The sequence below is a fragment of the Nelusetta ayraudi genome, unplaced genomic scaffold, assembly GCF_046127955.1.
Source record: "Nelusetta ayraudi isolate G7.1 ecotype Tasmania unplaced genomic scaffold, CSIRO-AGI_Nayr_v1 ptg000136l, whole genome shotgun sequence".
Classification (NCBI taxonomy): domain Eukaryota; kingdom Metazoa; phylum Chordata; class Actinopteri; order Tetraodontiformes; family Monacanthidae; genus Nelusetta; species Nelusetta ayraudi.
In genome coordinates, this window is record NW_027466186.1 from 152,536 (window position 1) to 175,853 (window position 23,318).

A 23,318-nucleotide genomic window follows, 5' to 3' on the forward strand; every position below is an offset into this window, starting at 1 on the left:
TCCTGACCTGGAAAGACTAAAATCTCAATCAACACAAGCACTGTGGCTGATTCAGCCAGGCCACAGAGTCAAGCCAGCTGTCGTGCTGCCTGCTTTGGCTGTCAGACTCAGCCTAGATCAGCTGACACTCAGCTGATTTCCTCCTCAGCTTAACCAGGACAACTTAATTTTTAACAGCCTTTGCTGGTTCGTCAGCGCTGCTTCCTCTGCTTGCTGCTGTGCAAACCCTACTGCGTAACCTCTTGCTGCTACTGTTCCCGTTACATTTCTGATTGTATTTAGTGGGACCATGCATGATGCCCATACAAAAAATGTTTGTTTTCTTCGGCAAAGTGGTCCTGCTTGGAATCATTATTCACCGAGGATGCATCGTGGATGTGCATTGATTTGAACGTCATCACCACCCAACACTTGGCATCAGTGTATTATCAATTTTTTATTTTTAATTTGAAAAATAACTTACATAAATCTCTGTACTCAACCATACTTAACCAAGACATAGCCTTGGCATTAACACATTGCACCAAAAAGAGAAAATGAAAAGGCATTCAAAAGGATAAATAACATATGTCTTTGTCATCGTGTGAGGCATTTTTCCCCTTCCAGTCTATCAATCTATTCATGGTAGCTTCTTTTTTTAAAATTTTAATTCTGACATCTTAAGGTATGTACAATGAAAATGAAAATGTATACTGTAACTACGTACAGATTTTCTTGGACATTAAAACATATTTTTTTTGTCAAATGGAAAAGGAACAATGCCTCATTTTAATTTCATTCAGACATACTGCAACTCTAAGCTTCATATACCTCCCGGACAAGAGAAGTATTTATAATTACTAAAAATAGAAAATAAAAAATAAACTGGTCTTGGCTTTTAAATAAAATTAACAAAAATATAGTAAATTAATTTCATTTCATTAAAACAAGAAAAAAAAAACATTTGTGGCAATATCCCTTGATATTTCAACTCGTGATTAGCTCATCTTCATAAACAGTGCCTGTAAGATTTAACCACAGCAACATACATCTCTGGCATGTTTGCTGCCACTTGGTTAGGCATAGACCTCTTGCAGTACCAATACAGATTATTTTTGCATGTTTGTCAACAATACTGAAATGAAATACACTTGCAATCACAACTGTTTCATCAACCTCCTTTAAATATAAAATATTTTCCTTGTCATTTTTTTTTCTCTTGAAAACCTGAAAGTAATTATGACACTGGGGGTGGAATGTTTTTTTGTTTTTGTTTTTGTTTTTTCTTTTCAAACTTCAATAAATGGTCTCGAAAGACCAAGAACTAATTTGTTTTGCTGTCGAGTTCAATTTAAGGTGAGGGGGGAAACTTAATGAAGCTGACATGCACTGTACAAGAAACTGCAAAAATTCCAAATATCATCTTTATCAAAACATGCTGAGTTACTGTAAGGTGTGCCCAAGCCATGTTGCAGAAAATCCTTTTCAACATGCTTGTTAAAGAAATCAAACTTAACATAAATTACATACTGAAACAATACAGAACTGTAAAATAACCAACAGTCCTAAAATCTGGACAATATCAGGGGACTGGACAGTGAGAACAATGAGAAGTACCCTGGGACAAGGAAGAAAAAGAGAAACATGTACAATTTGCACATAATGTTTATCTTGATAAGGCAGGAGCCTTGTACAATGAAATAAATAATTTTTTACATTTATTTTCATTATCACTTTTTGTCACATAAACATTTTCTATTAAATAACTCCAAACGTTTCCTTTAAGTTTCCCTTATCTGCACGTCTGCGCAATACAGACTCATGAATGGTCTAAACAATGAGAACAATGTCTTTTTTTGTCGAGATGTTGCATTCACTCCCCTTGAAAACCATGCACTAGTGAAATTTATCTTTAAAAATAATATAAATTGTTGAAAATGGCTGATCTGTTTTATTTTTCTTCATCTTTTTTGCAAGTTGCAGCCTCAAGAAAATAATTTTCTTTTTCCTTTTTTTTAAATTCAGCTAAATTTGTGTCCATGCAAATTAACTAAAAACTGAAAAAAAAACTGAAAAAAAAAAAAATCTCTTAATTTTCATACAAGATATCAACAGAGAAAAAAAAAAACCGATGGTAGATTGTACATCTTTCCGCAGGGTTTTGGGTCATTACTGTTTATTCTGCAGTGTTGGTGGTAGCTTTTTCAGTATTGCCTCTTTTTTTTTTTTTTTTAACATTGACGTCTAACTGGGAGATTCTCCTCTGACGGTTTGACCGACTCCACAAACCCAGAGGATGCAGGGGGATTTGTTAGGGGCGGTTCTCTGGAAGTGACGGCCTCAGAACCTCCACCGACACGGGGCGCGAGTGTCGACGCGGCGTGACCAAGCGTCTGGCTATAAAACACCGTCAACCCTCTTCAGATACGAGTACACCGACAAAGAGAAACAAAAAGAAAGGAAATGGAAACGGAAAAAAAAAAAGAACCCAAAAACAAAAGTCAAAGCAGAAACATTTACTCTTCATTCGAAAAAAAGGGCTTCTGTAGAACGTGTTAAGCGGTTCCCAGCGCTGACCCCAATGGCTTCGAATTGGATGAAAACCTGGAACTGATGGATTCCTCGTGCTAAGGAGTTCACTCAGGCTTCCTCCAAACAATAACGACGGCCGGCCGTTCCCGGCTCCGCTCAGGTGCTTGCAACGCGCTTTTTTGCCGCGTGCACCAAATGCACGGTGTTTTTGCTTAAAACGACAGGATCACGTTGTTTGTTTTGTTTGTTTGCTTTCTTCTTTTTTTTTTCGCACCCCTAGAAACAGGCTCAGAAGACACAACATCAAGCATGCATTGTAACCGGGGTGGCGTGACCTGTAATCCGCGACACTGGCTGCTACAACAACGCTAATCAGTCCGCAACACGCTGCTATGATCGAGAGAAACTGTCCAGTGAGGATTGGGAAGCTCTTCTTGTCAGTGGGGCCAGAGTTGGGTCCACCAGCGAGGAAGGAGGGAAGAGCTTGTACCAGCCAATCACCATGTTGGACAGGTCCAGCTCGTCTAACAGTATCTGAACTGCTCCCATGAAGGATTTGTGGTCCATGCGTCCGTAGTCGCCCCAAACAATGACCTGCAGGGAGGAGGAGCACGGAGAGGAACAGTGAGACAATAAGACGCTTCAGGTCGGACCAAACAAAGGAGCCCCACCAGTCGTACCTGTAAAACCTTCCCTGCTGGATTCTCTTCAAACGGCAGTTGCTGCTGGTAAAGAGGATCCAAGGTTTTTCTTGCTACTTTTGTTTTCTTTTTGGCTATGCAGGCTCCATTTTCCAGAAGGTAGACCTTGACGTAGGGTGCTGAGGGGAGGCCGGAAAATGTTAGCGCTCCGTCATCGCCACGTTTGAACATTTTCTCTGAATTCCAGACGTCTGGAAGAGACCATCTCACCTGGCAGTGCCTTAGAACCTGGTTTCCCCACAAGGCCACGGGCTCGGATGACCTCCACCTCCAGCGCGCCTTTCTTCTCCACCATCCCAATCTGGATATCACCTGAAGTGCAGCAAACACAATTTAGCGTTTCTCACAAAGTTATAGTTGCGTTTCCATTACAGTTTTTCGCAAGATAAAAGCGATATTTCTAGAATTCGACAAAGTACAATTGCGATTTGCATTGCACTGCGTTTCCATTGAATGGTGTGAAGCGCAGAAGCGCAAAAAACATTTAGCAATATTTGAGAGGTTTTTCCAAGGTTAGGTGTTTCCATGACCAGCTTTTATTGCGATATTTAGGTTTTGCGCAATTCTAGGGGTAATGGAAACACAGCTAATTTAACAATACTGAAAAGCACAGTGGATTGGGGTCGGGTAGGATCAGGTGCAGCGGCGGACGGTGGATCCTCACCCATCGGCGGAGTGGCCAGCGTCTGTCGTCCCACCAGCTGGGCGGGGCCGAGACCATCCAGGAAGTCACTGAACTGGGCGTCCGAGGAGAGCCGCACACCAGGGAAGATGAGACTAAAGGGAGGAGGAGAAGGTCACAAGTGTTTATCAGAGAGTGACGACCAGTGCAGCTTCTCTGGTAGGCAACAAACATCGAGAACGACGGAGCCGATCGATGGTCCTTACTTTCCCTCGGAGCTGTAGCTGTTCATGCTGCCGTCGGTGGACTCCCTGCTGGCCTGCCGAGTCATCCTGCTCCTCATCTCCACCGCCAGGCCCGTCTCTGTGCTCCTCTGGATGGTGCTGCGCAGCTTCTTGCCTCCTGCTTCTGTGCGCAAAGACACACGGGAAAAGGGGAGAAGAGGGAGGAGAGGGGGAGGAGAAAGGGCGAATCAATCACTGCAAGTGGATCTTTTTTTTTTTTTTTTTTGCTCCAGCTTAGAAAAATCATTGCAGAAAAGGGGGAAAAAAACAAAACAACACACAACAAAATGTCTTTGTGAATGAAACTGTTTTCCGCCCACGGAGGAGTGGTGGTCAAAAGCCGCCGTGAGAGTGTGACTCTCAGGAGCGGAGCACCGCCGCGGTCCGCCCGCGGCAACACCGCGGTGAGTCGGCGCTCCACCTACAAACACCCGGCGTCTGCCCGGCCCGTCGCTGCTGATCCGAGGTGACAGCTGACTCCCCCCATTAGCCGCGGCCGCTGCTCATCTCCGCCCCAGCCTCCCCAACAGCCTGCGTGCAGGGCCACGTGGCTGCCACCGGGGGGACATGGGCACTCGTAGCTACCGTGTGAAAAAACCTGTGCATAGTGTCGGCGATCGTGCTTTCTAATTTTTTTATTTGGCAACCTTGTGTGCTCGTTTGAATGCACATCTTTCCGTTTTTGCTTGTGACGTATTAAACCCAAAATGAGTTGAAGATTTTTTTTTCCCCAGAGGGCAGCAGCAGACAACGGCATGAAAGTGAAAATACTGAGCCTGTTGTTTCAACGCTCTGAGAGACAAACTGTTCGTGATCCGCAGACCTTCTGTTGTTTTCCCTCAAAGCAATCCCAGTATTTAACCACAATCCTGAACGGAGGCCTTTCAGGCGGGCCTGCTGTCGTCGACGGCCCTCTCCAGCCTCGCCTCCCAGTCTCGCCTCCCAGTCTCAGGCTGAGGCGAGGAGATACGGCCCCTGCGTTCTATCTGGCGCTCGCATAAACGGTGGCGAAGGCCATTCATTCTTGAAATCTCAGCCGTTCGGCCGCCTTCCGCCTCCTCTTTCCGGCTCTTGACACGTAACAATGGGAGGCAGAGCGGCAAGCCTCTCGGGCTGACGTCCGCACGCCTGCGGCCCGCCAGCTCAAGGACCATCTCGGCGAGACTTTATCAATCAACGTTAAATACACAGCGCCCGGAAGGGAGCGGGAGGCGAAACTGTGAAAGAATAGCGCGGGTTCGCCAGGGTCGGTGTAAGCAAACTGCCAGAGATGATGGAGGTCCGGGGGCCAGAACACGTCCAATTCCTGTTTCTCAATGTTGTCAAAGAGGGGAGTTTTATTGCCGTTTGCTTCAAAATCTTGGCAGCGGGAGACATTTCTTAAGTATCTGACAAGAAAATTTAGCAGTTTCCGTTCGGTTCATAACACCGGCTCATCACTGGGTCACTGCACTCTACACCCTCAGCCGTGACGCCTCCTCGCTAAGTGAAACTTCCTCAGAGAAACACTCGCCATGCACAAAACACAGTTTTCAAAACTGTACTCTGCAGCAAATACAAAAATCGACGACACCAATTTCTTCTCTCCCCACCTTGGCCTCCCAAATGGGAAGCGACGGCAGCCTGTGGAGGAGCGCGAGTGTAAGAGACACACAAGTCACCGGCGCTGTTTAGGGTCCCAGAAATAATGTTGTAATCCCAGAATAAATAAACGCCGGCACCCACACACACACACACACACACACACACGTTCCGCAGCCCTGAATCACCCCGCAGTGCTGAGTCCTTTTGTTGTCATTGGCAGAGCCAGAGTTCAAACCGGCCGAGGGGGGGGAGGGTGGGTGGGACGCCGCGTGAGAGGGACGTATTAGTAAACAACACTCGCTCCTCCGTTTGTGCGGAGCAACGCCAGGCCAGCGCGGAACAGACGGCACCAGAGCAGCGTCGCCGTCCCCTGAGCAGCAGATTCCTCGCAGGACCTCGGCCATCCCGGCACGCCGCCATTCCCCACTCAGACTAATTGAATCCCTCCGCGTACCTTCCTCCTCGTCTTCCTCGCTATCATACGCAGCCCTGCGCCTCCCCGCAACCCCCCACTAATCCTGCAGCTATTCAGCAGCAGCAGCAGCAGCAGCAGCAGCATCGTCTTACCTTCGTCCTCCTCGTCGAAGGAGTTCATGCAGGGGAAATAGATGGCCAGCGCTTCGAATGAGGCCGACAGGCTCATCTTGCTCTGGGAGCGCTGGATGCGCATCCCGGGAGCGGATGTGGCGGAGGTGTCGTGCCCCTGCCTGCCCATGGCGACCGCAGGGCCGTCTCCTCAACGCGTTGGTTTTCTCCGATTCCGTTTGCAAAGAATAATTAACGCTACCCCTCCCGAGCCGGAAGATGCAGTGGTCGGTCTGTCGGTGGGTCGGTGGGTCAGTCGGTGTGTCCAGGATGCGCAGCGGATCGCGTCGCACGCAGGAGCGTCAGCAGAGCGATGCTACAGCAGCCGCGGTCTTGTTGCCGTCTGGCTCTGACGTCCCCGCTGCGCCTCTTTCTTCAGAGGGGAGGAGGGGGAGCGAGGAGGGAGGAGGGGAGAGGAGGGAGGGGGAGCGAGCTGCACCGCGGCTCGGCCAATCAGGGAGCCCGATGAGACGCTCGAGCGCACCTCGGCTGCCGCTTGCTGCTGCTGCTGCTGCCTCTGTGGCTGAACGAGCTCTACCCAGAGACATTGAGCCCAGCCTCCCTCCCTCCTCCTCTTCCTCCTCCCCCTCCTTGTCCTCCACCTCCTCCTCTGTTCCTAACCAATTTCTCAAAACTCATTTTTCATCCCCCCCACCCGTTTTCACCACCCGCGTGCCAATTTGTTCCCTTTCTTCTATTCATCACTGTCTTCTTTCTCTTCCCCCATGACTCCCCCTCTCCACCTCCCTCCCCCCCCTTGCCCTCCCAGCTTCACCCACGGAGGCCAGCAAAAACAAGCTGTCATTATGTCTGCCAACAGCTCTGCTACTCTGCAAGACAGCCGAAGCCACATGGCGATCGCTAAAAGTTCACGTGCCAGGGTCTGCTACTGGCGCCGCAGCTGTGCTGAGCTGCGCCGCGCTGGCAGGGAGGCCCCTCTCCGGCTTTTCCTCACTTTTCACGGGGGCCAAGCAAAGAATAAGAGGTCATTCATCATATTCAAATGCGAAAAAAAAAAAAAAAAACAACAACCCCAAAAAGCAACCTAACACCCAGCCAAGGTCTTTCTCACAGCCGCAGCTCTCTCGCAGCTATGCTGCATTACGGGAAATCCTCCATCAATAAGGTTAAAAACCCAGAGCTGTCAAACTCTCAGAGGGGCTCTTTGTTTAGACAAGGGTCAGACTTTGTCTAACGCCGACATTTTTTCCAATGCATTTCCCACACCTCTGCGTTAGTAACGAGGTCAGGTGGAACATTTGAAAGTGGAGCGACAGCCGCGAGTAGCAACAAAAGAGGCGATTGTTTTCTCGCAGGCAGCCTTTAGAAATGCGTGAGCGGCATGATAAGTGAGAGCTACCGCAGAAAATTTCAGGCTCGGCTCTCTGGCGATACGAGTTGAAATCGGGTCGCATTGGCAACCCAGATGAACCGACTGCCGGGTTATCGTTCTGAAAATGCAGAACTGGCAGAAATAAACGCGATGTGATAAAATAAACCTAAACCTCCAGTCCATCTATACAGCGGGCTAAATATAGCGGCCCGTCTGTGGAAAAGTTTTGCTCTGAGAGACGCTGCAACCTACTTCCACCAAGGAGCCACTTAATACATGACATCCATTTTGTTGGTTTCATCTGGGTCAGCTCGGCGAGCCAGGCTTCAAATCCTCTGCTATGGGGGGGGGGAACTCAAGATGTTTTTTCCATTGGGATCCCATTGGGATGACTATTTTTTCACTTTATATATCCTTACATATCAATAAAGACATAAATATCTTAAGTATTTACATTTTTCTGTGTTTTTAAACATGGCCACTTAGTAAGATAATTTTAGTCTCTTATATTTACTTAAAGGGATAGTTCAACATTTCAGCAAATTGGCCTCTTGCCATAATCTTTATAGTCTGCTGAGTAGGAGTAGTAGTAGTAGTACATCCAATCGGTGCCAGTTGTTCTCCCTCCCTCAAAGCTCATCAAATGCACAAGCCAAAAACTCCAAAACGCCCTTGCAGACCTGCACATTCACCACTACCTGAGATGATAATGCAACAATACAAGACACAGTTGTCGCCAAGAGAAATGTGGAACCAGACACATGTGTTGGGCGGAGTGACATTGAAAGTGCAAGTTTTAGTGCAGCTACTCGCGTGATCAAAACAATATGACTGTTGAGAAGGTGCCAACATCTGATCATATCGGACTTGGATGGTTGTGTTGATGATGTCAACAAGAGTGTTTTGGAGTTGTTGGATTGTGTATTTGATGAGTTTTGAGTGAGGGATACCTGTACCATTCGCCTCCTATTGTCCACTGAGAAGCTCTCAAAAGAACAAGATTTAAATCAAACTAATCATTTTTGAAAAAGTCCCACATGGACCAAATAAGTCAAACACTCTAGGTGTCCACATATGTATTTGGAGTTTACTTTAATACACAATGTAAAATCTTGGAGAAAAACTCTTTTGCCAAGACACTAGCTGATGACAGTGATCAGCTCAAAACCGTGGTCAAACCGAAAGAAATAATGACACGGCGCAAGCCACAAAAAGGACCAGACATCTGTCCAGTGAAGTGCTTCAAGGCGCACGTGGCAATCGCACATTTGCCGCGTGCTGTTGCTCGCTGCCAACTTTTGGACCTTTGGAGTTTATTCTTACACATCCACCCACAGCGAATCGACACAAGAGACGTCAACGCCGTCACACAGCCACTGTACACGGCAAACTGAACCTTAAGGAGGCAGAAAAAAAAGGCTAATTAAAGCAGCACAGATTTGCTCACGGCAGCACGTACGCATCTGTCTAGAGGCTGTGCACTTCACGTGACAAGACGAGAAAACTTTTATTTGCCGAGCGCTACTCAATACTGAAATCAACCCCGAAGACTTTGAGGGGTTGCGGTTCAAGATGCGTGTGGGGAGAAGAATCCCACGGGACTGTGAGGTGCCAAACAGTGACTGAATGAAAGATGTTTGGAGGAAAAGTTTAGGGATGAACTTTTTTCTATTTCTATCTCTCTCTTTCTCTCTCTACTGGGCTTCCAGATGAAATTTTGGAACGCTACTAAAACGCAACATAATCTTTACAGGCGAAACTTTGACCTGCTTGAAACTTTTAAACACGTCCACCCGTTCAGTGTTTCAGTGGCAGTTGAAAAATATCACAAAATCATGTGTTTGATCCATTCACGATAACCTCTAAATGTTCTGGCTCAGTGACAGTTTGTATGTAAACTGTCCTCTTTGCTGTTCTTTGACATCATTTTGACATCCAGAGACCAGCTCCATTTCAAAGTTCCATTGGGTCATATTTGGCCTGACTTACGATTTTTATATTGGTAAAAGCTTAATATACTGCCCAAAAACACATTAATAAAAGTGTATACCGGCAGTACATTAAAAGTAATTGGGCTTTCCTACCTGTAGAACGGTTCTTATCTATAAATAAGAATATACAGAACAAACTTGTTCCCAGTTAGTTGCCATCTTGCATCACTATATCTCTATTGAAGCAGGTGTGGATAATCCATCTTGTAGTTCGCTGGCAAGCTCAGGAGAGGGCGTGCGACTGCTGCAATCTAAAATCTGTCATCGCTGTTTCTTCTCAAAATCTCAAATTTTTACACACTTGCCCTTTAAGGGGAAACCCATCAACTGGTCGGCACATCACACATCGGCATTTCAACAAACTCTTCAACATCCCCGCACCAAGCTACGAGAAACCTGCACACGATGGGCTGCGACGACGGGAACGTGGAGGCGCCTCAGGGGTCAGGAATGTGTGGAATCCAGCCACTTCTACAACAACACGGCGTTAGATCCGAGAAGTCGAGTCTGAGGTTGGCCTGGCCGTTGTCGGGGATCACAAGCTCTTCGGAAGTCTTGATTAACGAGGCCGAGCGCTAGCACGCGTCAGAGAGCGTTTCTGGCTGCGCGCACTGTAAACACGGCCTAATGGAGGCCTACGACCCCGGCAGTCACATGAATGAGCCAAGGCAAACACGCAGAAATGAGCGATTAAACATGCACACAACGCACACACTCAGAGCGGTAGAGACTCAAAGGTGTAGAAGCACACACTGTCTCCTCTGTTTACATTCCCTGCTGCTCTGCTGTCTGGAAGTGACATTTCCCCTTCCACGCGCGGCTCACAGTTCAAAACAGTCCGTCGGGCAAACGGCCTCAGGTGCAAATTAAGCAATGATATCATATCACTTCCTTGCGCAATGATTTTGCAGAATGGTGGCACAGAGTGCCTGTTGTCACACGCCTGCAATAGGGCACTTGTTTGGAGACAACATTGTGTTCATTTATGGAAATGCAGGGGAGGATTTTCTATTATGCGTTTGTCCTTATAGCTCGATGAGCCACATCTAAGTGACTGGTTAATCATTTGTGTGTACAGTTCTGCCTGTTATATTGTTGCCCAGTTTTCTGGGATACCTTATGGAAACTGATTTAAACCGTTTTTAAGAGTCACACGACTCCTTAAAGCTCTTCTTACATCTTAAGGTGAAGCTGAAATTGTGCGACCGAGTCAGACGTACAAGCAACTGCATCTGAGACCGATCCACCCAACCGATCTAAGAGTTGTTTTGAATACAGCAAGAGATTGTTTGTTGGCCAAGGAGTCCTGCAATCCTGTTTCCACACTTGTGAAAAGGTTTGCACCTCCACTGGAGGTGTGAGGTGAGTAGGGCCGCATAAATTGCAACAGAGGGGAATGCCTACAGCTGCTTCCCTTCCTCACCCACGGTTGCAAACACCGACCATGTGACTAATTGAGCGAACCAAAGCAGCAACCTGGATAAGGCCAAGCTTTGTGTGCATGTATAAAAGGAAACTGGTGGCGATTTCAGTCCAAACCAAAAAGGTGCGAAGCAAAAAAGCAAACAAACAAAAAATTGGCCTGTGAGTGTGTCACATGCATCAACAACATGCCATCATAAAGTGAGTAATCCAGATTGCTAAAAGAAGAATCTAGTGCAGCCTTAATCCTGTAAACAAAGGGCAGGAACATCGTGCTCAGCGTTCATGTACGTTTCACACGGTTTCCTCTTTCAGCCGACAGCCCCACAAAACTTCTGCAATCATTTCAAGTTTAGAACATAAATAAACAGTCGAAAGATGAAGTTACGTTTTTAACAAAACCAACGACCACAACTGCACAGGGGAAGTTGAGTTGCTTCAGTTCTCGTCATGTTTAGATGCATAAACGAGCCTCGCAGCAACATGAGAGATGCCACATTGTGAATGAGTTCTGGCATCACGCACGCGACTGTGAAGTACGAGCCACACTGCAGCAAGCAGGAGCAGCTGGTGGGCGAACAGCAGCGTTTATGAGACAGCTTTTCAGCCCAGCTCACGGAAATGGATACAAATTGGTCTGAACCACGTTGGAAGTGGAATGACGATGTCCATGTTTCCCCTTCTTGGGTAAAACATCAGCGGTTCTTCCACGGCGCCATCTTTTCTTTTATTTCTGTACTGCAGATTGTCCTGCCTTTGTCCAGGGATGATGATGATCCCTACATAATCTCTGCAGAGAAAAATGTCCTGGCTAATGCACGTCATGTGAGGAACCCTTTCTGCTAGGAGAAACACCGTGTCCTGCGTCATGAAGGTGAAACATTCCTTGGTCTAACGTTTCTAATGTTTCACATTTTCACAGTGCCACACTGCAAAGGCTGGGCAGGATTCTTCGAAAAGACTGCAGTGTGACGTCAGGAAAAAGGCCAAAGTGAAGTCAGTTCAAAAGGCAGTGCTGAAATTACTGTGTCATAAGAACTGCACTGCTTCAATTTACAATCTTACATACATGCAGTATATGTGGTGGGGGGGGGGGAAAGCGTTTTTGGATAACTCATGCATTTAAACATTTAAAAGTTGCACGAGAAGCTATAGACACCATAGTCACTTCCAACTTACCAATGTATCATGTGTATGCAGCATAACAAAACGTCATCAAGCAAGCTGAGAAAATACTACCTGGCGAAAAGACCAGGAAATTTTCATCTTCACGTGATGGGGAAATTTCAAACGCTTGTAAGTTACCTACTTTTATAGCGAAAATCAGGTTTGAATTTCCTTATATTTTACAGGTCATATTTAGTTATTAATGACAGCTCATTTTAGGCACGCTTCAGTAGATCTATTAATGGCGCCCGATATAATTAGGTCAGCGAGTTGGAAGCTCATACGGGCGCACTGAATGATCAGCGTCAGGCGCCATCACACGAGCTCAGTCCTCTGGAGACATGTTGAAACTCAGCTCGCGCTTCAGTCCGCGTAGAACTGGTTTGAGTGACAAAGATTAGAAAAGTTGACGTTGAAAAAGCGAGGCACAAGACAATGGAGGACTCTTGATGAAGTCCAGTAGGTGGAAATTGCGCAGGTAAAAGAGCGGCTGGGGGAGAAAAGCAGCAGTTCAGCTGTGACCTCTCCCAGGCTCGACTCTACCTGCTTCATGCATCATCCCGAGTACAGCCCGTCTGGCCCGGGCCCCCGAGGAGATTCATTAGCACCCGCGGGTTGTGGAGAAGCTGCTGAGATGCGCACCCAGCCTGACTCGGAAGATAAATCACCCGAGCTGAAAGGTTAAAGTTCAGCTATTTTACCGCATGCATTCCGCTTTGTCTGACGTCAAAAGACTACAGCGGAGAGAGAGGTGCAAGAGATGCCTGCGTCCCTGTAATGTACACATTTGGCTATTTTTGGGGACTGTAAGGTAGGTAGCATATATATAGCACTGAACACAGAGCCGGCGTTCTGAATGAAACAAAGGCAACAGTGAAACTAGGACTTCATGGCCTACAGAAGTGTGATGCCACGACTTTAGAGGTGGAAAGGGGCACAAGATTCACTATGTATGTGTGTATGGATGCATCCAACACAAACAGCTGCCCTGAAGCCATTAATAAGGTAATCCGCGACATTGCAGGAAAAAAAGAAAGAGGCAACGACAGGAAATTAGATGAAATTTAAAAGTCAATTAAATGATCACATGAGAGGTTTTGTGCCAGTTCACTTCATCAACTCATAATGCCTATTCATTCTTCACTGAAGAAAAGTGAGACATACAGGATGGACTACACAAAGACACTCACGGGTGCACCCTTGATAAGAGGAAAATAGATGAGAGTGTGTAATACACAGCGACAGACCTCCCCACTGATTCCATCTCTTTCTTATTTGTTTATCACAGCTGGCAGCCTCACTCCATTATTCCCATCGCAGCCCAATTTCCTCTATTTCCTGCTCTGGTCACCCCATCTGACTAACACTGATACTGCTGTTGAACGTGCTGCTGACTGCGTTAGCAATTAGAAATCCGAAGCAGGGGACATTATGGGACAAAGTGATTAAAGTGGGGTTATCATTTAAAATGCTGCCATGTAAATCTGTTTATTAATTTGAGAGACACGATGCGTTACACATTTTTGTTCAACTTTTTTTTTGCGTTGATTATGTACTGGTTTTTAGTATAGTGCGGAGTGCCTAGCATAGCATAACAGTAGCCGAGCATAGCATAATATATCAGGCCACTCAATTCAATACCACAGCCCCGCATACAATGTCATTGCATAAGAAAACGTATACTGTAATTGCATATCTTACACCGTACTTCAGAGCTTTACTAACATAACTAAGTAACATTGGTTAAATGTATGTTTTATTCATGATGTAAAGTGAAAACGATTGATGTACAAAGAAACGATTAGCTGTACAAACAGAGTCAAGCACCAAATAATGCGGTGCCTGAGAAGGTTGCTGTGCTGACATAAAGCTGCGAGACGATGTTGAGGAAGCGCTTTGTCCTGAGTTAAAGACATCATGTCAGCAAAACAATACAAACAAAACTGAAATAGTGTAACCAATAGGCTTAAAAGCAAGCCAGAAATGAGTCATAGCAGCAGAGGACCACAGACGCGACCAGCAGAATTATATGAATACATTTTGATATGATTAAGGGTCCTGCCATAAATATCAAACGCACTTAATTGTACTGTATGATGGGAGTAATGGGGCCTTTTTTTCCGGACGTCAATCCGAAGAGAATATTGAAATGCATGCATGAAAGAGCTAAGACATGCTCTTCAAAAGCCTTCAGTGTCCGGGTGTTACTGAGCGCTTTCAGCTGAGTCAGGCTGTGAGGCGGCACAGTGGCAGCTGGGAAAAGGAATAGAGGCCCAGTGCATGGAGCATAATACAGAATGTGCCAGGGACAACAGGACTGCTGACTCTAAGGCAAACAATTCAGCATAGCTTTACTTGTTTCTGCTCGCTCACAAGCACCCATAAACAGTGTTTTTCTTGTTTTGTTTTTCACTTAAATGGCCACATTCTCACATCTCACGATTTATCATCTCACAATTTAAAAAACAAATTAAAATCCAATTTTCAAGAACACGCGTTTGCTTTGACAGGTCACAGAGTTTGCCTCGTGCTTAAATACCTCATTAAAGTTTTTAATTATTTTTTTTTTATTGTTGTTTAACCTGAATGCCCCAGTATGATATCATGACATACTTGTACTTTTTATACTGTATATCCGTTTAATACACATTTAGCCTGTTAGTCTTTGCAATCAGGTTACCTACATCCATCATGAATCAGGCACATAATGCGAAACAATTAGATATTTTAAAACTAGACCTCTACAGTATCAACGAGGGATATAATAAGTTTATTTTTTTTGCATTAGTGACTTTTAAAATAATTATATTACTGTGTGTAATACTATGGCAATGGAAACAACCAGATACCAGATATGTTCCTCGTGTCACACTGGGTTCATGTCAAAGTGAAATAACAGTAAGGACATGAAAAACAAAGTGGACACCAACACGTCCACCGTGGAGGTAATTGGATTTTGATGTTTGCTTAAAAATGAAGGAAGCTTTTTCCCTGCGAGGACAAAAAACATGCAGTCTGCTCACACAAATTGGAAGCACATCCGTTCCATCTGACTGACCCGTGTTTGTGCTCTTTCGCCACCGGAGCCCCTCCTCCCGGCCTCTTAAGAATTGACCTCCCTTTGAACACGCGCGCCTTCCAATCACGTCCCAAGCCTCTTGGGATTGGGGGGGTGAGAGGGATGGGGGGGCAGCGAAGTAGGGCAAAAGGCAGCGTTTGTGCTCGTGCGACACACCAAACAAGGATCTCAAATATTGAAAGATGCGCTCACGCGCTAGCAAACTCCATCTAATGCACTTGGAAGCACAGAGTGAAATATTAATAGAGCTGGGAGATTCGGGCTGCGCGGAGGCTGTTTGTGAGGAAAAGGTGCTTGTCAGTGTGTCTAAGTCGCCCCTGTCACACGTTAAACAGTGCATTCATTAATTGAGAGGATAAAAATGTTGTTATTAAGATGCGCGATTGTTTTTATGATTTTCTTTAAAGGTCATCTGCTGAACAGAGGAGAAAAACTACGCAGGACTTTGCAAAGCGGCTTTGCTTTGCTCACATGCAAGAAATGAACACTTATGCCAGGGGAAATGATCTAATCTGCATCGATTGGACGGCGCGTTATCAGAAGGGCAGCATCAGCGCAGGGAGATGGCGGAGCGGCGCCATGTGCCAGTCAAATCACGAGCCGGGGGGCGTTGGAGCGCCACGTGAGCGCCCGCCGCCGCCTCGCCTCCTTCCACCTCACCATACATCCACTTCCACATCCATCTCCTTGCCCTCTGCCTCCCTGCCACCCAATCCAGACACATCTGCTCAGGGAGCGCCGATAGTGATTCCTCACAGGGCTCTCACAGTGGCAGCGACAATTGGCACATGGGGAAAAAAACAACACAGAATTGAAACCGGCATGTTAGACTGACACGAAAAGAAAACAGGTGGAGAAAAAAAAAAATATATATACATACATATATGTGTATATATGTACTATATATGTGCATATAAAAACATATACACACATTTATAGGTATATATACGAGTAAATGTGTGTATATGGGTATACACACATATATATATATATATATATGTACACATACATATATTTATATGTGTGTGTGTGTGTGTGCGTGTATACATACATATATACACATGTATACACACACATATATATATATATATATATGCATATGTATTGGGTTTGAGTTTTTTTGTATTTGGACGTTATCTTATTTTCTTCAGGATCAGTCTTCAAGTTGTGCTATACTGTTATGCATCTCCTCTCCTCTCCTCACATCTTATCTCGTCTCAGCCTTGATGCCATTACAAGGAAACTCATTTATCTTTTCCGACCTTGTAATTAGTGATGACATGAATGGGTCTAATGCGGACCGAGATGTGCCAGACGGACACATCTGCCGAGGGAAAATAAATCAATTGGCCTTCGCATTAGTGAGACCAGGCCTCCGCAGGTCAGACGCCCACACACGCTGCATGTTTTTTTTTTTTTTCAAAAAGAGCCGCTGAACTGTCGATACCTCCGACTCCCCGTCGTACACTTCACACACAGAGCTCCAAAGAGCAAACATCACAGATGCACTCGCATGCGCTCTCAGACAGACCGGGCAGAAACGAGCGGAGGCCACCGGCAGACTGTGGCGGCGAGAAATCACACCGCAGCGGCAGGTCGTGAAAATGGTGACAAAACGTGACCTGCCACAGGCTGAGGTAGCGACTAGCGCAGCTGCTGCGCTAACACGTTCCCCCCCGCCCCCCCAAACGAAATCACGAATCCCAACCAAAGCGCCACGACTCCTTGCCAGTGCTTGTAAAGAAAAAAAAACAAAAAAAACAGCAGTGCAACAATAACAACAAAAACAGACTGAAAAATGAGGAAGAGAGCTTTAGGGAATTTCCAGGAGAAGCTGTTTCCTAAAGGATAGAGGAAAATATCACGTTAGGAGGAAGTGGATCCGTCTAGAGGGCGGGAGTGGAGGGCAAAGGAGCAGCAGGGTTAGAACGTGAGGCATTAAGACAAGAAAAGAACAGAGAGACACACAAACGCACACAGGACACGCAAAAGGACGCACATGGAACAGCGCTGGGGTTTCTCAGCCTACCTGTCTGGCTGAGCTGCGAGGTGCTCCGGCTCTTGCGCGAGATGCCCACCATGGCCTGCATTTTGGCACCGATGCTGGAGCGCCGCTTCTTGTCGTCGGTGCCTACCGTGCCCACCGCCGTGTCCGACTGGCTGCCGTCTGTCTTCTCCAGGTTGCACATGTCGCCGCTGACACTCGTGCTCTTGGTCATGTTGACGCCACCCGACGAGCCCATCTGCCTGTTTTTCATTTTGGATGCAAAGTCACTGGTCAGCCGGCGCCATCGAGAGTCGCAGGGAGAGGAGGGGAGTGGTGGCGGTGGTGGTGGTGGTGGGAGAGGTGGTGGGGGGGTAGAGGGTAGGGCATGCGAGGACAGCGGAGAGAGGTGAAGGGTCAGAGATAGCGAGAGAGAGAGAGAGAGAGAGAGAGAGAGAGAGAGTCGCAGGGAGGGGAGGTGAAGACAGAGTGAGAGGACAGAGGAGATGTGGAGAAGACACAAGGACAGAGTTCAGCTCCAGGACTTCATGACTTACAGTATAGCTGAGGTCAAGGATTCATAGTTAATGCACTGCATATGTTGCAATAAACAGTTTTTTTTTTTGTATTTAAATGCAATTACATGTTTAAGTTTTCCATTACCAAAATACTTTTTTTTTTCCTGCTTTGAGCACCTAAAGTTTTATTTTTTTTGGAGAGTTGTTCTTTTTCTCTCTCCAACTTTTGTTTTTGGGCAAACTCTTTGACTTGTGGGGCCACAATGGGTTGTAAAATTTGACAGAGGGGCCGGAGCAGGAGCAGATGGACGGAGTGTTTAGGTGACACACCTCATAGGAAAAACAAATATATCATGGGACATGTAGAAAACATGTGCTTTATTGTTTATTGGAAATGCATTTAGCTCTTTATTGAAATGACTCTTAAAACACTGAAAAAAGATGAAATAGAGCTATTTTATGACTTACTTACTGTTAACATAATTCCTTCAAGTTCGGCGGGCCGCATTAAAAAGCTTAACGGGCCACATATGGCCCCCGGGCCGCAGTTTGCCCAAGCCTGTTCTAAACGAACATGTTTACGTTCTGAATTCGCTTTTGACGAGCGGTGGGGAAAACACGACCGGCTTCCGAGCGAAGAAAAAAAAAAAGAAAACATTTTCCAGCCTGACTTTATTTAAAGTTTAAAACCCACATCGCTCGCATGCGTGTTTACGAGTAATCAGCCTGTCCCGCTTGGCCTTCGCCAGCCTCTCCGCCGCAGTCACTGACTGACACGCTAACGACCGAATGTAGTTCAGCGGGATGGGAGGGGCGAGGACGCTGAAAAGGCTCCAGCCGGATGCTTGAATTTGGGCCCTGAGCTCTGAGCCGCGGCGCGAGTGAGAGTTGGAGGACCGTCGGCCCGCTGGTGGACGGCCAGTTAGAAAGCAGACTGAAATTCAGCAACATGTCCGAGCAGAGAGCCAGACACTTTCAAAGTCCCTGTGGAAAGTTGGCGCTCGCTCCGCTCCCAGTGTTTGTGCAGCCATTGTAGCTCGTCTATGACTGTGGCTCCCGCGCCAGCGTTTTCAAGTCGCTGCCAAAACAAAAGCAGATCGTGTGACCGGCGGGACACTCGACGCTGCCAAGACACGGCAAAAAAAGGATGTGGCTAAATGTGGCTAAATAATCTCAAGTTAAATGGAGGCATGATCGCTCTTTATATTATTATTATTATTATTATTATTATTATTATTATTATTATTATTATTATTATAATAATAATAATAATAATAATAATAATAATAATAATAATAATAAAATTATTATTATTATTACTGTTTGTTTGTTTATTTAAAAGCCATCAGGTAAAACAACAGCAGCTTTTCCCTCCTGAATGTGCAGCAGTGTGGCTACAATTCGATCTTATAATCAGTCTGACAATTTACTTGCTTGCTTTTTTCCCCCATACGCCCTTTTAGTTTAGTTTTTTTTTTTGTAGAACAGTTCAGCAAAAATAATTTTTTCACAGTAAACATAATTCTAAAAGCTTTGGCCAAGTATATCTCAAAGTGCCTTTGTGGATTTCTTGGACACTCACAATTTTTTTTTTTTTTTGCATGAAAGGCACACAAACACAAAGACATGATGTGTTTATAGAAAAAATAAGAAAACTTGCACTCTCAGGGACGTCATCTTGCTGAAACATCCAGTTCTGAGCTGGACAGAGCAGCGCACGTGCAGCACGTGGAAACGTGATGGCGACTGCGCTAAAATAAACTGCACTGGGAGACTTACGACTGATTCTTCGCCCAATACAATACATCACAAAATGCACGAGGTGTCCAAAACCCTTTTTTTTTTTTTTCTCCACCATAGCGTAACGATGACGGAGACGACTTCATGGGAAATTTCTCTGCGTCTTTGCAAGTTAGTCGGCCTCTCATCGGCTTTGTTCTCCTGCTTCTCGAGAAAAGAGGCCATTTTTAATGGAGCTCTTATTTTAGCTCTTCGGGGAGATTAAGAAAAAAATAAAAAAACCTGTCTCTGAGAGAACGATTACAGTCTGCATCGCAGGCTTGTACGGCTAACGGGCTAAGTTACGAGCGCTGCCCTCGGGCTGCTACTCATTAGTCAGAGCTACTGACCCTTTACTACGTATACCGCAGCGTAAAGACAACCTATGGATCGGCCGGCTGAGTAAAATGGGAGAGAATCAATGCAATTTGACAACAGACTCAATCGATTATTTCAACGAGGCTTCATCAGAGTCTGGCCCTGGACACGCTGGACCCTGGCAATCAGCCAATGAGGCGACAGGATAAGTGAAAATGACTGTATGGCCAATAATGCCTGATTATACGGAGCTCAGATGACCGGGGCACTCGTGTGAAGTAAACGCGTGCGGAGAATAAAGACTGTATGATGAGCCCCTTTGTTTATGCTGGTGGCTGGTGCAACCTGTGCTCAACCGAATTACTGAATGCTTATTGGAGGTCTGGTGCTTTTGATTGGTTTGAAGCCTGAATGCCACCCGTCCGCGTGGCAGAGGTGACATTCTGAAACGCGCCCTTTCGCTATCATCACAGCACGGCGTGGTCCAGCAATGGCCGGCGCCGCCGCGCTAAGGTCGGGAAGATAGGGGGCGCTGCTGCCTCCTGGGAACTGATGCAAACAAAGAGATTATAGTTGAATGTTTTAGTGAGGACAGATTAGAAAAAGAGTCACAAGTGTGACGGTTATTCCGTGAATCACAGTCTGGTGGAAGAAATGATCTAGTTCGACAGACACACTGTGCCAACAGTTGAACATTGACTGAAGAACACTAGAATGTGGGTCAAGGAAGGAGGCCAAATGGGTGTCGAGCAGGATACTTCCTGGCCCGACGGGATGAACTGCTCTCACCAGACTGACTGGAAAAAAAAAAAAACGGTACACTCTCTCACCCACCCACTGTCTCAAAAAAATAAAAAAACAAAAGAGAAAAATGGGAATGTTTACCCTCCACCGTCAGCTCACAGTCTCCTCCACCACCGGCCGTCATTACTGTACTGCGAACAGGTCTTGGCTCTCGCTGCGTTAATGTGCCTGCTCGGAAATCTGGGACTCTGGGGATCTCTCTGGTTTTCAACCTCAGCCCAAAGAACACAATGTACCTCATCATGCAGATTGCTCACCGGGCATTTTCATCTAGGCCAAGATGTTCCCCAGGCAAAAACAGAACCTGGATTCCCCCCCCCCCCCCACCTAAACCCCCCATCTATCCTATTTGTCGCCCCAAAGTGCTGACGCCGTCCACTCGTCACACCGGATAATCAAAATACTGTAAAGAAACAATCTAGTAAATCCACAGAGTGACCTTGAGTCATCAGTGTGGAGACATACAACATTTTTTTTTTTACAAAATCCTTATAATAATATTTGTCCAGAAATGTTGCATTTGAACAAATGAATGAACAAAACATTGTTCTCTATTAAACTTTGCCAAAGAACAATGTCACATAGCAAATAAACACTCATTTGATCGTACAGCAGCTCTTCCTTTCTCGTCTCCTCTGTGCACGTGCGTGTGTTTAACGTGCACGCCGCGCTCCTCTATAGATCCCTTTCATCGCGCTGCCCTTTCACACACGCTGCTTCTTTAACATGTGGTGCAGAAGCAAATGTTTCCATGGCAACGGTGGCCGTGGCTCACGGCATTAGTATCTGTACGCGCCTGCCAACATGTCTCCAAGTTTTTTCAATTAAGGCTGAAGTTAATAAAGGCTGCGGCTGGCGCTGAAATGTTCGGATTATCTGCAGAAGTGGCAGGCTGTTGAAGCGGTCACGGCACGGAGGGCGAAAAGAAAGAAAAAACACACGCTGATGGAAATCTTCCTCGCAAACACCCTGAATGCGGCATCGGCTTGAAGACACGTGCGTGCGTGTGCATGTGTGTGTGTGTGTGTGTGTGTGTGTGTGTGTGTGTGCTCCTGGTCTGTGGCTACCGTGGTGTTCGCGTGGCCAGCCAATGCCGAAAGGGGCTTTTTGAATGTGCAGCAGATGCATATTTACACTGTGACCTCAATACATAGAAGATGAGTCACAAGTAAACGCAGCTCGGAGGCCTTTCGTACGCACATTAGCGGAGGAGTGAAAGGCCCTCGTATCACCCCGAGGTGAGTCGCACTCTCGGCCCGGCCCCAGGGCTCCCCCAGTGGATGAGTTGGAATTTTATTCACTAGATTAGACGTAAATGCCACCTCGTGATTTATCGTCAGTGTGCCGTTCAAAGAGCGAACTAACCGTACGATGGAGAGCAAAAGAATCATTTGAACCATTGCCTTGATTAAGTTTTTATCCTTTCTGACACTATCAATATTTTTATTTTATTATTTCTTTCTTATTTTACTAATACAATTTTCCTTCTTTTGCAATGTATTGTTGCTGTAATTATTTACCCAATTTGAGATTAATAAAGGCTTCTTCTTCTTCCTCTTTAATTTTTGAAATAAGAGAAAGGCATTGGAAAGTCCCAGTCTGGATTGTGAAACTTCATAAGAACCCAACTAACCAAACATATTAAATGTAAATAATCTAAATAGCTAAATCTATTTTAGCGATTAGCAGGGGTTTTCCTTATATTATTTTCAGAAAATAATATAAGTATATTCAAATATCCAATATATTTTCAGATAAGCTAAATTAAACTATTTTTCAACTATTAAGATCGAGTAGAACTTTGAGAACTGAGTTTCATCTTTAAGAAAAAAGGATTAAAACTGTAAATTAAATATCTTTTATAAATATATTATATTCTGGGAAAATATGATTTGGAGCTTTTTTAAACTGCTAGAGGCTGACTGTGAGACACACAATTATTTAAAAAAAAAAAGGCTAATTGCATGGCTACATAATTTGCGAAATTTGCACAAATGCAGTGCTCACATTAGCATTAAAAGACAAAAGAAAAGAAAGGAATCCATCATTAAATTGTCCAAGGCGGAGGGCAGACGCAGTGTAAAAACATATACTGTTGCTGTCATGAAGGAAAACAGGGTTTGATCACACAAATAGCAGCAGGACAGATCCAGTTCACCTTCAGTCAGTCAGGAAGACATGAACTTAAATTCATGTTGGTCAACTTACAGCGTGGTCAAAATATTTTCAACAAGATCATCGCAGAGATTCTGAATGGAATTCTTTTTATCGCCCTGACTGAAAGTGAACTGTTCATCGGGTGGCAGGCTGAGGGCTGTGCTGTGACTCAGACAGAAACTGGACGACCGGCCGGAGGTAACATGAAAAGATTGCATGACGACGGTAACGAGGAACAGAGTGACTGAGGGGCCGAGGACGGCACGAGGAAGCACAGAGACGACAACAACAATGCAACAGCCAGTAAAGCAACAGAAGCTGCAGAGGACACAGACAACGTTCATCTTCCCTGTGAACTTGCTCACATTTCTGAGCTCCCCCATCCCACTCCTCATCCCCCACCCCCTCGCACATGCACTGACCGGGGTCTTCCTTAATCGCCCCCGACGCGAGAGCCTATTGCTTTTATCTAAACGTGC

The 23,318-nt window shown here is 45.7% G+C and overlaps 1 protein-coding gene across 20 annotated transcripts in view; it reads right to left on the bottom strand.

The window, feature by feature from the left end:
* Positions 1-416: 416 nt before the first annotated feature.
* Positions 417-23,318, bottom strand: part of rims2a (regulating synaptic membrane exocytosis 2a) — a 125,181-nt gene continuing 102,279 nt past the window's right edge. For 12 of the 20 annotated variants that reach the window (XM_076012639.1, XM_076012645.1, XM_076012642.1 and 9 more), the window contains 6 exons: positions 17,309-17,553; positions 4,101-4,242; positions 3,877-3,989; positions 3,423-3,524; positions 3,192-3,331; positions 417-3,105 (listed from right to left, as the gene is read on the bottom strand). In XM_076012639.1, the coding sequence (XP_075868754.1) occupies positions 2,902-3,105; positions 3,192-3,331; positions 3,423-3,524; positions 3,877-3,989; positions 4,101-4,242; positions 17,309-17,553 (946 nt within the window). In that variant the 3' untranslated portion in view covers positions 417-2,901. The remainder of the gene's footprint in view (positions 3,106-3,191; positions 3,332-3,422; positions 3,525-3,876; positions 3,990-4,100; positions 4,243-17,308; positions 17,554-23,318) is intronic. The other 8 variants (XM_076012652.1, XM_076012649.1, XM_076012656.1 and 5 more) reach the window with 3 other exon arrangements.